This window comes from Hemitrygon akajei, chromosome 11, assembly GCF_048418815.1.
Source record: "Hemitrygon akajei chromosome 11, sHemAka1.3, whole genome shotgun sequence".
NCBI lineage: Eukaryota > Metazoa > Chordata > Chondrichthyes > Myliobatiformes > Dasyatidae > Hemitrygon > Hemitrygon akajei.
In genome coordinates, this window is record NC_133134.1 from 6047835 (window position 1) to 6060389 (window position 12555).

The window sequence follows — 12555 nt, forward strand, 5'->3', positions numbered from 1 at the left end:
CTCAGCAGGTCAGGCAGCATGAAGGGTAATTAATAAACAGTCAATGTTTTGGGCTGAGACCCTTCCTCAGGACTGATAGGTGAGACCTGGGGAGGTGGGGAATGAAGCGAGAAACTGGGAGGAGGTAGGTGGAAGAGATAAAGGGCTGAAGAAGAAGGAAAATTGTACCTGTGCCCTCTGGTGTTTGCTGTTGGTGCCCTGGGAAACAGGTACTGACTATCCACCCTATCTATGCCTCTCATAATCTTGTAGACCTCTATCAAGTCCCCTCTCATTCTTCTACGCTCCGAAGAGGAAAGTGCCAGCTCTGCTAACCTTGCTTCATATGACTTTTTCTCCAATCCAGGCAACATCCTGGTAAATCTCCTCCGCACCCTCTCCATAGCTTCCACATCCTTCCTATAATGAGGTGACCAGAATTGAACACAATACTCTAAGTGCGGTCTCACCAGAGATTTGTAGAGTTGCAACATGACCTATCTACTCTTGAACTCAATCCCCCGTTAATGAAGCCTAGCATCCCATAGGCCGCCTTAACTACCCTATCAACCTGCGCAGCGACCTTGAGGGATGTATGGATTTGAATCCCAAGGTCCCTTTGTTCATCCACACTCTTACGTAACTGACCATTAATCCTGTATTCAGTCTTCTGGTTTGTCCTTCCAAAATGCATCACCTCACACTTGTCCAGATTAAACTCCATCTGCCATTTTTCTGACCAACTCTGCAGCCTATCTATATCCTCTTGTAACCTTCAACAACCTACAGCTCCATCCACAACTCCTCCAATCTTCGTGTCATCCGCAAACTTATTCACCCATCCTTCCGTCTCTACATCCAGGTCATTTATAAAAATCACAAATAGCAGGGGTCCCAGGACAGATTCCTGCAGCACTCCACTAGTCACCGACCTCCAGGCAGAATACTTTCCTTCCACAACTACCCTCTGCTTTCTTCCTTTAAGCCAATTTTTTATCCAAACAGCCAAGGTTCCACTTATCCCATGCCTCATGACTTTCTGGATGAGTCTGTCATGAGGGACCTTGTTAAATGCTTTGCCAAAGTCCATGTAGACCACATCCACTGCCCTACTCTCATCAATTTCTTTTGTGACCTCTTCAAAAAACTCAATCAGGCTCATGAGGCATGATCTTCCCTTCACAAAGCCATGTTGACTATCCATGAGTAGACTGTACTTCTCCAAATGTTCATAGATCCTATCCTTAAGAATCCTTTCCAATAGTTTGCAGACTACCGACGTAAGGCTCACTGGTCTATAGTTCCCAGGTTTCTCCCTATTACCTTTTTTAAACAAGGGAACTACATTTGCCATTCACCAGTCCTCCGGCACTTCCCCTGCAGCCAAAGAGGATTCAAAGATCATAGCTAATGCTCCTGCGATCTCTTCTCGTAATTCCCACAACAACCTGGGGTGTATCATATCCGGCCCTGGGGATTTATCAATCTTAATGTTTTTAAGAAGATCCAGCACTACTTCTTCCTTAATCTCCACATTGTCCAGCACACAGGCCTGCTCTACTTCACCCTCATCTTGATCCAGATCCTCTTCACTTGTGAATACTGAAGCAAAGCCAAGTGAATTCCTTCAATCTAAGTTGGGTTTTACCAATGTAGAGAGGCTGCAGCGGGCACACCAGATACATTCTGTGTGTGTGGCCTCTGCCTTTGCAATGCCAGTCCTGCTGGAGCCTCTTTTCACATTCTCCAGTTCAGTAAGTTCTGAATGTTTTCTCTCCCCTCCCTTGTCTAATCACATCCTTTGTGTAATACATTCTCAGGCTCTTATCAGACTGGGGGCAGATGGAGAATTGAATGGGTTGGGTGATGGGTACAGGAACACGAAGTTTCGCTTGCCTAACACAGGGTTTTGATGCTTTCCGCAGGCGATCTCTTCACCGAAGCAGCCGAGGCAGCCATGGCTAGCTTGAAAGGCAGACTCGCCAACCAGTATTACCAGCAGGCTGAGGAGGCCTGGGCCAGGATGGAGGAATGAATTAATGATTTGCATACTGCTGGGGGCGATTCAGTGACCACTGGCTGCCTTCCTGTGTCACCGATGGACCCTTGGGGCTTCCTCCGCTATCTTTCATTGTGTGATGGATGATGCCATAGGCTTGTGTGGCTGCTCGTGGTACAGTTAGCACTGGCATCGTGTAGAGTTTAACAGCACTTTTTATGTATATACTTTGTGTTAGGGCTGTTACAGAACATGAACTTTCCTTATGATTAGATGGTAAGGCCAGGACAGGACGTGCTTTTTTGATGACTAAATGTATTTATTTTTATTTCGAAATACAGCGTGGAATAGGGCCTTCTCATCCAACGAGCTGCACTGGCCAGCACTCCATCTGGAATTGAACTCTGAACTCTGGAACGCCCCGAGCTGTCATAGCGTTGCGCTAATCGCTATGCTACATGATGCCCAAATCATAAATGACTTCCTGGTTCTAACATTTACTCTTAAGGAAATTTCCTCATGATTAGTACACGAGCAGTTCTGTCAGTTTACAGCTCTGGGTTTACAGAAAAGCTGTTCTGCTGTTTCCCCTTTGATAGTAAAGCAGCAGGAAATTACTGTCTTAATTGTATGTATGTTACCATTTTGCAATATGAATGTCTGGTGTTGATTCAGATTAATTTATCACATGTTCGTCAAAACATACAGTTAAATGTTTCTTTTGTCTTAACAACCAACAGTCTGAGGATGTGCTGGGGGCAGCCCGCAAGTGTCACCACACATTCCAGCACCAACATAGGATGTCCACAACATATCAGAACGCACCAGGCAACAAGCCTTGTTCCTCCCTCCCACGCACTTACGCAGTCCTCTAACTCCAGGATGACTGACATATTAGCACTATTAGTTGAGGGAGAGGTAGAGATGGGGTAAATGCAAGCAGGCTTTTTCCATTGAGGCAGGGCAAGACTAGAACTAGAGGTCTTAGGGTGAAAGATGAAATGCTTGAGGGAACATGGGGGGGGCGTCTTCATTCAGAGGACAGTGGAACAAGTGGAAGTTCTGGATGCAGAAGTTTGGATGGGTATGGAGGGATATGGTCTAGGTGTGCATCAATGGGAATAGGCTGAGTAACAATTCGGCATGGGCTAGGCGGGCTGAAAGGCTGTAGTACAGTATGATTCTAATACTGGGCTCAGGAAGGGAGTGACTTCACAGTGCTGGGATTCGTCTGAGACCACCCTACAGAAGGCAGCTACCCCGTGGTCTCTGCACATTCTGAATCCCAAGATGCCATGATTTATGGACAGAAGGAAACTTTCTACCATTCCCAATACAGATGTGCTCTGAATTCTTCTTCCAGCTGTGGTTTGGAGCCACTGTCCATAAGGATAAATCCTGCTTTAGAGAACATAAGTCATCCTTATTAACCTACTCTTCCCTCCCACATTGCCCTCCATTTTTCTATCATTCATGTGCCAAACTAAGAGTTTCTTAAATGTCCCTAATGTTTCTGCCTCTATCACCACCGCTGGCAAGGTGTTCCACACACACACCATTCTCTCTGTAATAAAAAAAATCTACCTCTGGCATCCACCCTGCATACTTTCCTCCAATCACCTTAAAACGGTGGCACCTCATGTTAGCAATCACTACTCTCTCACTCATTCTCTCTCTCTCTCTCTCTCACTCATCATCTTGTACACTTCTACCAAATCACCTCTCATCATCCTCCAAAGAGAAAAGCCTTAGCTCTCTCAACTAGCCTTATAAGACATGCAGCACCCTGGTAAATCTCCTGTGCACCCCTAAAGCTCCCACATCCTTCCTATAATGAGTCGACCAGAACTGCAACGTTACCTCGTGGCTCTTGAGCTCCCTTTCCCAGATAATGAAGGCCACCACATCATACACCTTAATTATATCAACTTGGACAGCAACTTCAAGAATTCATAAACACGAGATTCTGCAGAGTCCAGAGTAACACACACGAAATGCTGGAGGAGACCAGCAAGTCAAGCAATATCTATGAGAGGAATAAACAGTCTATGTTTTGGGCCAAGATTCGGTGAAGAGTATCAACCTGAAATGTTGGCTGCTTATTCCTCTGCCTTATTTGCTGAGTTCCTCACACATTTTCTGTAACTTTGAGGGTCTGTGGATATAGGCCGCAAGATCTATCTGATCCTCTACACTGCTTAGAATCTTGCCGTTAACCCTTCCAGTCTGTAATGCGATGGCATTGTTAACTACACCAGCGTGATTTTCTGGATCAAGACTCAGTCCATAGCAGAATTGAAAGCTTGTCCTTGAATAGCTGCATCGCCCTCTGAATGTCAGACACAGCGTTATCATGTTAGCTGTTCAGGTAGGGCTGGATGTCTAGCTTCACGGCCTCACATACACTGCCTTATTTAAGTAAAAGGCCACCCCCTGTCCAAAGCCTTGCATGTTTTAACCCTCCAACCCTCCGAGCCATTGTCAACTAACCCTCAGAACGTCTGGCTGCTCGGTGTGAGCACTTTGTAGTCAGCTTTGTATCATACTTGAGAGCAAGTGCAAGTACCATGAGAGTATCAGATCCCAAGGAAGCCTGTAGTCTGGACCACTGTGGAAGTATCTTATCAATCTGGAAAGGGGTTCAAAGATACACACACAGTCATTGAAATTTGATAATCAAACGTGAAGTATAAATATGAATAAAATCACACTGCTGGAAATGGGCAGCAACACAGAGATGAACATCAGCTTGAAGAACAGCCATTGACATTCTGGGATAATCCTATACAGGCACATTGCAAAATACTAAAAATCTAAATTGTTGGAAATAGCATCAGGCAGCAGCTGTGGTGAGGGAAACTGTTTGGGGTCATTGATCTTTTAAATTGCCATAATTCATGTCTCTGATGTTAAGATCAAGAATAAACTTATGTTGATGTCAGTCTGGGTTTTACAAAGGGGACAGGCACTTGTTCCCTAGAAATTTACAGTTTTTGTGTAATATGAATGAGCTTGGCGAGAATAAATTCCTTTTTACTCTTTTCAATTCAAAGTGTTTTTATTATTATTATATGTAAAAGTTAAGCTGCAGCTGGAATAGATTTCCAGATCCTGACTGACCGGCCCAAAGCTTTATGTGGATACATGAGTGTAGTTCAGCAGATCAGGCAGGATCTGTGCATGGTATTGAGTTGGTATATCCCATAGTTAACAGTCCTCCGGCTACGAGAGAGCCCCCCCACCCCATGTGCCCGTGCAATTTGGTCTTCCATTATAGGAGTATGGTGAACTGTATGGTAGAGGAGCAGAATTTGGCCATTCAGCCCATCACACCTGCTTCGCCTTTCTATCATAGCTGATTTATTAGCTCTCAACCCCACTCTCACAATGGCAGTGTTATGCGGTCCTGCAGCCACCAGGTCTCCCTGTCCATCCGTGTTCCCATTTAATTCAGTCCTCTGACCACCAGGGGTTCACTGGTCCGGTGCATTGAGTTATACAGACTGCCAGCCCTCTGCACCCTATTTGACTGTGTAATCTCTCTCGCTCTCTGGCTATCCATCCCATAGGATGATGATGGCTCCTTTTAGTCAGTTAGTGGGGTTTAATATATGTGATCCTTGACAGGCACTGCTTGTAACATATTTGGCAGGTGAGGCCTGGAGGGGCAGCAGGGGCAGAAGCTCTGTTGTGGTGCTTCCTGTGCCTTTCCACTGTTGCCTCTAGGAGCTTGTTCTCAGCAGCGTCCACACCTCCACTGTGAGCGATCTTGAGCCAGATCCTCCCATGTTGATGGGGCAATGTCAGCTTTCTTGAGGCTCCTGTGCAGAACATCCTTGTACCATAGTCGCTGGCCTCCTCGTTTTCGGGTACCACTGGACAGTTGGCCATGCAAGATCAGTTGGTCAGTCTTCCGTCAGGCATTCTGACAACATGTCCTGCTCAGCGCAGTTGGGCTGACAGCACCAAGGTTGAAACTGCTGGCATTCCGGCTCGAGAGAGGACCTCGGTATTGGAGATCTTGTCTTGCCAGGTGATCATCAGGGAACGTAGGTGACACTGTTGCAGTTGGTCAAGCTGGCGTAAGTGACTCTAATATGGGCACCACGTCTCATATCTGTATAGCAAGGCTGATATGACAACGGCCCTGTATACCTTGCACATGGAGGCCAACCTGATGCTCTGTGACCAAACTCGATGTTTCAGCTGGCTAAAGGCAAAGCAGTTTTTTTCTGGTTCTTGACTCAATCTCTACATCCTGAGAAGCTGAGGATGTTATTATGCTGTCCAGGTATCAAAACTTGTTGACAGCATTGAGACGCGTGTCATCAATGCGGACAGTCGGCTCTTCGTAACTTGAGCCAGGAGCCGGTTGGTACAAAACCTACGTCTTTTTCAGGCTGGTTATCCATGCTGCCAGACTCGTGTCCCGCGTGTAATGCGAGCCTCCGACCGCTAGGGCCCGCTTTCCAAGTGTAATGTGAGCCATCAGTTGCTAGACCACCACTCCCAGGCCGGTGCAATACAGTCCTCCGGCCGCCAGGGTCCCACCACGTGACGGTGTGCAATGAGATCCTCCAATCACCAGAGGGACACCGCGTCCAGGAGTAACGCGGTTCTCCGACCGCAGGGACATCCCTCAGCTTCAGGTAATACGGTCCTCCAATTGCCAGAGCCATCCAGCGTCCTGGAGTAATACGGACATCCAACCGCCATATGAATCCCGTGACCTGGTGTAATGTGGTCCTCCGGCCGCCGGGCTACCACGCGTTCTGCAGTAATATGGTCCTCCGACCACTAGCGCTGGGGATTGTGGGTAGGAGTCGGGCCCACGTGTCGGCTCTATGGCTGCGGGCGGCCTGAGTCATTTTACCGGTACCACCTGAGGAAGTGAGCGGCTGGGGAGCGCGGTGAGTCCGGGGCCGGGAAAAGGGCAGCAGCGGCGGTGGTGGCACAGTGAATCCTCCAGTGTGCGGTGGACAGCGCGGTGAGGCCTAGGCCTGGAGTCTGGTTACAGCACCGGGCTAGATTAAGACAGATGTCCGTTTCGTGGACTGCACTGACTGGCGACTCTCTTGTGTCCACTACAGGCCGAGGCCCCTGGTCGTCCTTCCTTTACCCCCGATGAGGCGGTTCCGTTCCCGCGGTGGAAGTGGTCAGCGCGACCCAGGCTCCGCCAGCAGGTAACGGCAACGGCGTCGGTACGGCTGCCGGCGGATAGAATCCCACCGGGCAACTCTGCATGTGGCACAGACTCGGGTACAGCGGTGGCATTGGGTGGGTGCCGTACCGGTGAATAGGACGGAAAGAGGGAGCCAGCCGTCCTCGGTGAGGAAGGAGGCATGTTGTCCCGGTGTAGAGGAAAGGAAAGATGGGTTTCATCCCCGGAGAGGAAGGAGGTGGAGGAGGGAGTGTGGGTGCCATCCCCAGTGAAGATGAGGGACGGAGTGTGCCCTCACCGAGGAGGAGAGAGAGGATGGCTTACTCGGTGAGGAGAATGGAGGGTGGGTGCCGACCCCGGTGAAGAGCAGGAGGGAATATAGGTATCGTCCCCGGTGAGGAGGAGGGAGGGTGGGTATAGTCCCAGTGAAGATGAGGGACGGAGTGTGCCCTCACCGAGGAGGAGAGAGAGAGGATGGCTTACTCGGTGAGGAGAATGGAGGGTGGGTGCCGACCCCGGTGAAGAGCAGGAGGGAATATAGGTATCGTCCCCGGTGAGGAGGAGGGAGGGTGGGTATAGTCCCAGTGAAGATGAGGGATGGAGTGTGTCCTCACCGAGGAGGAGAGAGAGAGGATGGCTTACTCGGTGAGGAGAATGGAGGGTGGGTGCCGACCCCGGTGAAGAGCAGGAGGGAATATAGGTATCGTCCCCGGTGAGGAGGAGGGAGGGTGGGTATAGTCCCAGTTGAGGAGGGAGTGTAGATGCCGTCACCAGTAAAGAGGATTGAAGGGGGTTTTGAAACAGTTACTTCCCCCAAAGCTGATCAGTGCCTCCTCTTACTAACCCACTCCTCCACTTCCCAAATCAGGCCTACTTTATCATTTCCTGTCAGCCAGCTTATGTAAGAACATTCCTGTGCCTAATGTCTCTATTATAGGCTATTTTATGTATTGGATCCAGAGTAGTAATAATTTTGTTCCCCTTTACACTTGTGTACTGGAAATGACATTAAACATCTTGAGTAAGTGTCAGTTATGGAGTGGTACTGCACTGGGAGAGTTAGCCCAACCCTAACACACATGGAAGTTTTTGGATGTTAAGCCGTGTTTGCTTACTCAGGGGAAAGGGCTGCAGGCCCTAAGCAGAGCTTCTGTTGATTTGTTACTGAAGTGTGCATGTGCACAGAGAGCAAAGCCGCCTTCTCCCCTCTAATAGACTGTTGTATTTCCCCTGAGTCATTCACCTGGGTGAACATGCAATCCAGCTACTTATTGCGTGATGTGTTGTCTGTTGTAGCAACGCGCATGGATACAGACCAACCTTTAATGAGTTTGTAATATAATGGATCATTTTTCATGTTTCCAGAGTCAGCGTAAAGAGTGCTTGTGAAGTGTGAGGTTCAGAGCAGTGATTATAGTTGCAGTTGTACGTGTTGGAAAAGGCCATTAACATCATAAAGGAACCCTCGCACACTGCTTGTGGTCTGTTTGTCCCAGTTCTGTCGGGGTGAAGGTCCACACCAGGACCTCCAAACTCAAAAATAGTTACTTTCCCCAAGACCGATCAGCACCTTTACCCACCAACCCACCCCAACCACCAATACTTAAATCATTTCCTGTCAGAGTACCTTGTGTACAGACACTCCAGTGTCTGGCATCACTTTATGGACATTGAATCTATAAGGTTCAGCATGAGCTCCCAAATTCTCAAGAGCTTCTACAGGTGCCCCATTGAGAGCATCCTGACTGGCTGTATCACTGCCTGATAGGGGAACTGCACCACCCTTGATCGCTGGGCACTGCAGAGAGTGGTACGGATAGCCCAGCGTATCTGTGGATGTGAACTTCTCTCCATTGAGGACAGTTACAGCAGCAGATGCATAAAGAAGGCCTGGAGGATTATAGGGGATACCAGTCACCCCAACCACAAACTTGTTCCAGCTGCTTCCATCTGGCAAATGGTACTGCAGCATTAAAACCAGGACCAACAGGCTACGGGACAGCTTCTCTCTACAAGCCATTAGACTTTTCCAATTCACATGTCTGTACATTGCAATGGAGTCATAGTGCAATCCATGTGTATAAGCCATCTTATATCTTTATATTTATTGGTTTTTTAAAAAAATTGTGTACCTTATATTGCGTTTATGTCTGCTGCATCGGATCCAGAGTACTGCGGACTCCTCGTCCCAGGTAATGTCCTTGCCCTTACCCGACATCAGGGCGAACAGGGGGCGCATGATACGGGCAGCTGAAGGGAGGAAACGGTGGTAGAAATTCACATACCCACGAATTCCTGAAGGCCTTTGATTGTGTTGGGGGAAATGGCGGACCGCGTCTACCTTGGCGGGCAGAAGGGTTGCCCCATCTTTAGTAATCCTGTGGCCCAGGAAGTCGATGGTGTCAAGCCCGAACTGGCATTTGGCCAGGTTGATTGTCAGGCCGTATTCACTCAGTCGGGCGTAGAGTTGATGGAAGTGGGACAGATGCTCCTGACGACTGCTGCTGGCTATGAGGATGTCGTCCAAATAGATGAAAACAAAGTCCAGGTCGCGTCCCACCGCGTCCATTAACCGCTGAAACATCTGTGCGGCATTCTTTAGGCCGAACGGCATGCGGAAGAACTCGAAAAGGCCGAAAGGGGTGATGAGTGCTGTTTTGGGGATGTCGTCCGGATGCATCGGGATTTGATGGTATCCCCGGACGAGGTCTACCTTGGAGAAGATCCGTGCGCTGTGCAGGTTTGCTGCAAAGTCCTGAATGTGCGGCACAGGGTAGCAGTCCGGTGTTGTAGCCTCGTTCTGTCTGCGGTAGTTGCCGCATGGTCTCCAGCCCCCTGTCGCTTTGGGCACCATGTGCAGAGGGGAGGCCCATGGGCTGTCGGACCGCCGTATGATCCCCAATTCCTCCATCCTCTTGAACTCCTCCTTCGCCAGCCGGAGTTTGTCCGGGGGAAGCCTTCGAGCATGGGCGTGGAGGGGTGGTTCTTGTGTCGGGATGTGGTGCTGTATGCCGTGTCTGGGCATGGCTGCCGTGAACTGCGGTGCCAGAACCGATGGGAAATCCGCCAGGACTCTGGTGTAGTCGTTGTCGGACAGCATGATGGAGTCTAGGTGTGAGGTCGGCAACTGGGCTTCACCCAGGGAGAATGTTTGAAAGGTCTTGGCGTGGACCAGTCTCTTCCTTGGCAGGTCGACCAATAGGCTGTGAGCTCGCAAAAAATCTGCTCCCAGGAGTGCTTGGGCTACGGCGGCCAGTGTGAAGTCCCACATGAACCGGCTGGAGCCGAACTGTAGCTGCACTGTGTGGGCCCTCAAGGTGGGACCCGGTTCTCTGTTGCGGGTGTCGTAACTCGTTGGAGGTAAGGCGCTGATCTCGGCTCCAGTGTCGACCAAAAAGCGGCGTCCCGACTGCTTGTCCCAGACATACAGGAGGCTATCCCGATGGCCAGCCGCCGTGGCCATCAGCGGCGGCTGGCCCTGGCGTTTCCCAGGAACTTGCAGGGTGGGCTACAGCGGCGGGCTTCTGCGCCCCACCACTGGTGGTAGAAGCACCATTGTTTGTTGGCCTCCTCACCCCTGCCTCTGGGGTTAGCGGGCTCTGCGGCCGGGCCTGGTCTGGTCTGCTGTTGGGCGCGTGGCCTGGTCTGTGCGATGGACGCCCCACTCTCCTTGGCTTTCCACAGCACGTCGGCCCAGGCCGCCACCTTCCGGGGGTCGCTGAAATCCGCATCGGACAGCAGCAGGCATATGTCCTCGGGCAGCTGCTCCAGGAATGCCTGCTCAAACATGAGGCAGGCCTTGTGACCTCCGGCCAGGGACAGCATCTCGTTCATCAAAGCCGACGGTGGCCTGTCCCCCAAACCATCCAGGTGCAGTAAGAGCAAGGCTTTGAATTCTGTGTATTTGCCGTCCGCTGGGGGGCGATGGTATGAACTCCTCAACCTAGGCAGCTGCCTCCTGGTCGAGGGAGTTCACCACGTAGTAGTAACGTGTGGCATCCGAGGTTATCTGCCGAATGTGGAATTGGGCTTCTGCTTGCTGGAACCATAGGTGAGGTCGCAGCGTCCAGAAGCTTGGCAGTTTCAACGAAACTGCATGAACAGATGCGGTGTCGTTCACCTTCGGCCCAAATATTGTTTGGGCCGTCGGGGTCACCAATTGTAGCGGTGTGCTACACGCAGCGCTGCAATAACGACACGGAGTTGGTGAGCTGCAGTTACAAAAGAGGTTTATTCAAACTTCACGGCCTCGCTTTAAAGCCTTCCTGATCCCGCCCTCCCCGGGCGGGAATGCTGTAGGGGGCGCGTATTCACAGTCCCGTCCCGCGCGTGGGCTTGCTGGTGACGAAGACTTGGCGCCCTCTTTGGGACCGGCCACAATGCCGGCGCGCGCCGCTTTGTGAGCCGGTTCGAGTGCGCTGGGAAGTGGGTCACCACAGTACAATTATTTCATTCTCCTTTAAGCCTGTGTACTGGACATGGCATTAAACAATCAAGAATCAGTCAAGATTCCTGAGGTTTGACAGAAGTGTTTTCTATCCTGCCATTTCACCCCCACCCACCCATATGCGGCTGTTTGCTGCTCTCCCTGGTTTGGTTCTAAACTCAGAGGAAAGATTGTCTCATCTCTCTACTTTTAAATTAGTCGTTTCTTTCTGCTTGTAGAGTGATGGAAACAGGCTCTTCAGCCCATTTTGTCCATGGTGACTGTCCCATCTGCCCATGTTTGTCCCTTTACTGTCTAAACCTCTCCTTATCCAGATGGTCATTAATTGTTGCTAATGTCCCTGCCTCAGCCACTGTTTCTGGAAGTTCACCGCCCCCCCCGCGTGAAGAAGCTGCCCCGACATACCTTATCTGTCTCTCATTTCTGATCTTAAACGTTTTTACACCAGCTGTCTGGCAAAAAGACTACATCGTTTTACCATATCTATCCTCGTGGTCTTAAATACTGTTATATATGATCATGGCTTGGTAGCGTAACGCTTTACAGTGCCAGTGACCCAGGTTCCATCCCCATCGCTGCCTTTTAGGAGTTTGTATGTTCTCTCCATGACTGAGTGGGTTTCTGCCGGGTGCTGTGCTTTCCGCCTACGTTTCAGGCGTTCTGGTTCGTGTTGGTAAGTTGTGGACGTGCTGTGTTGCCAATGGAAATGTGGCAGCACTGAGCTGCCCCAGCACATTCTCACTCATAGACAACGTTTCACTATGTGTCAATGTACGTGTGACGAGTACTTTTTAAAATTAGTTGCTCAATTCGTCTTTTGCTTATTGGTTGATGTCAGTCTTCGTTTATGTGGTGGTGGCATCCGTCAGTCTCGAGAGACTATGGATCTGCGCCTGGTGTTTCCAGGGCGCAGGCCTGGGCAGGGTTGTATGGGAGACCGGCAGTTGCCCAAGCTGCAGGCCTTCCCCT

The 12555-nt window shown here is 50.1% G+C and overlaps 2 protein-coding genes across 6 annotated transcripts in view; both read left to right on the forward strand.

Moving 5' to 3' along the window:
- eef2k (eukaryotic elongation factor 2 kinase) overlaps nt 1–2807 on the forward strand; it is an 80313-nt gene extending 77506 nt beyond the window's left edge. For all 4 annotated transcript variants that reach the window (XM_073060129.1, XM_073060131.1, XM_073060132.1 and 1 more), the window contains one exon: nt 1905–2807. In XM_073060129.1, coding sequence (XP_072916230.1) covers nt 1905–2014 — 110 coding nt within the window. In that variant the 3' untranslated portion in view covers nt 2015–2807. The remainder of the gene's footprint in view (nt 1–1904) is intronic.
- A 3951-nt stretch (nt 2808–6758) lies between these two features.
- Nucleotides 6759–12555, forward strand: part of polr3e (polymerase (RNA) III (DNA directed) polypeptide E) — a 67662-nt gene continuing 61865 nt past the window's right edge. For both annotated transcript variants that reach the window (XM_073060133.1, XM_073060134.1), the window contains exons 1-2: nt 6759–6888; nt 7069–7161. The gene's annotated coding sequence lies outside the window, so the exon portion shown is untranslated. The remainder of the gene's footprint in view (nt 6889–7068; nt 7162–12555) is intronic.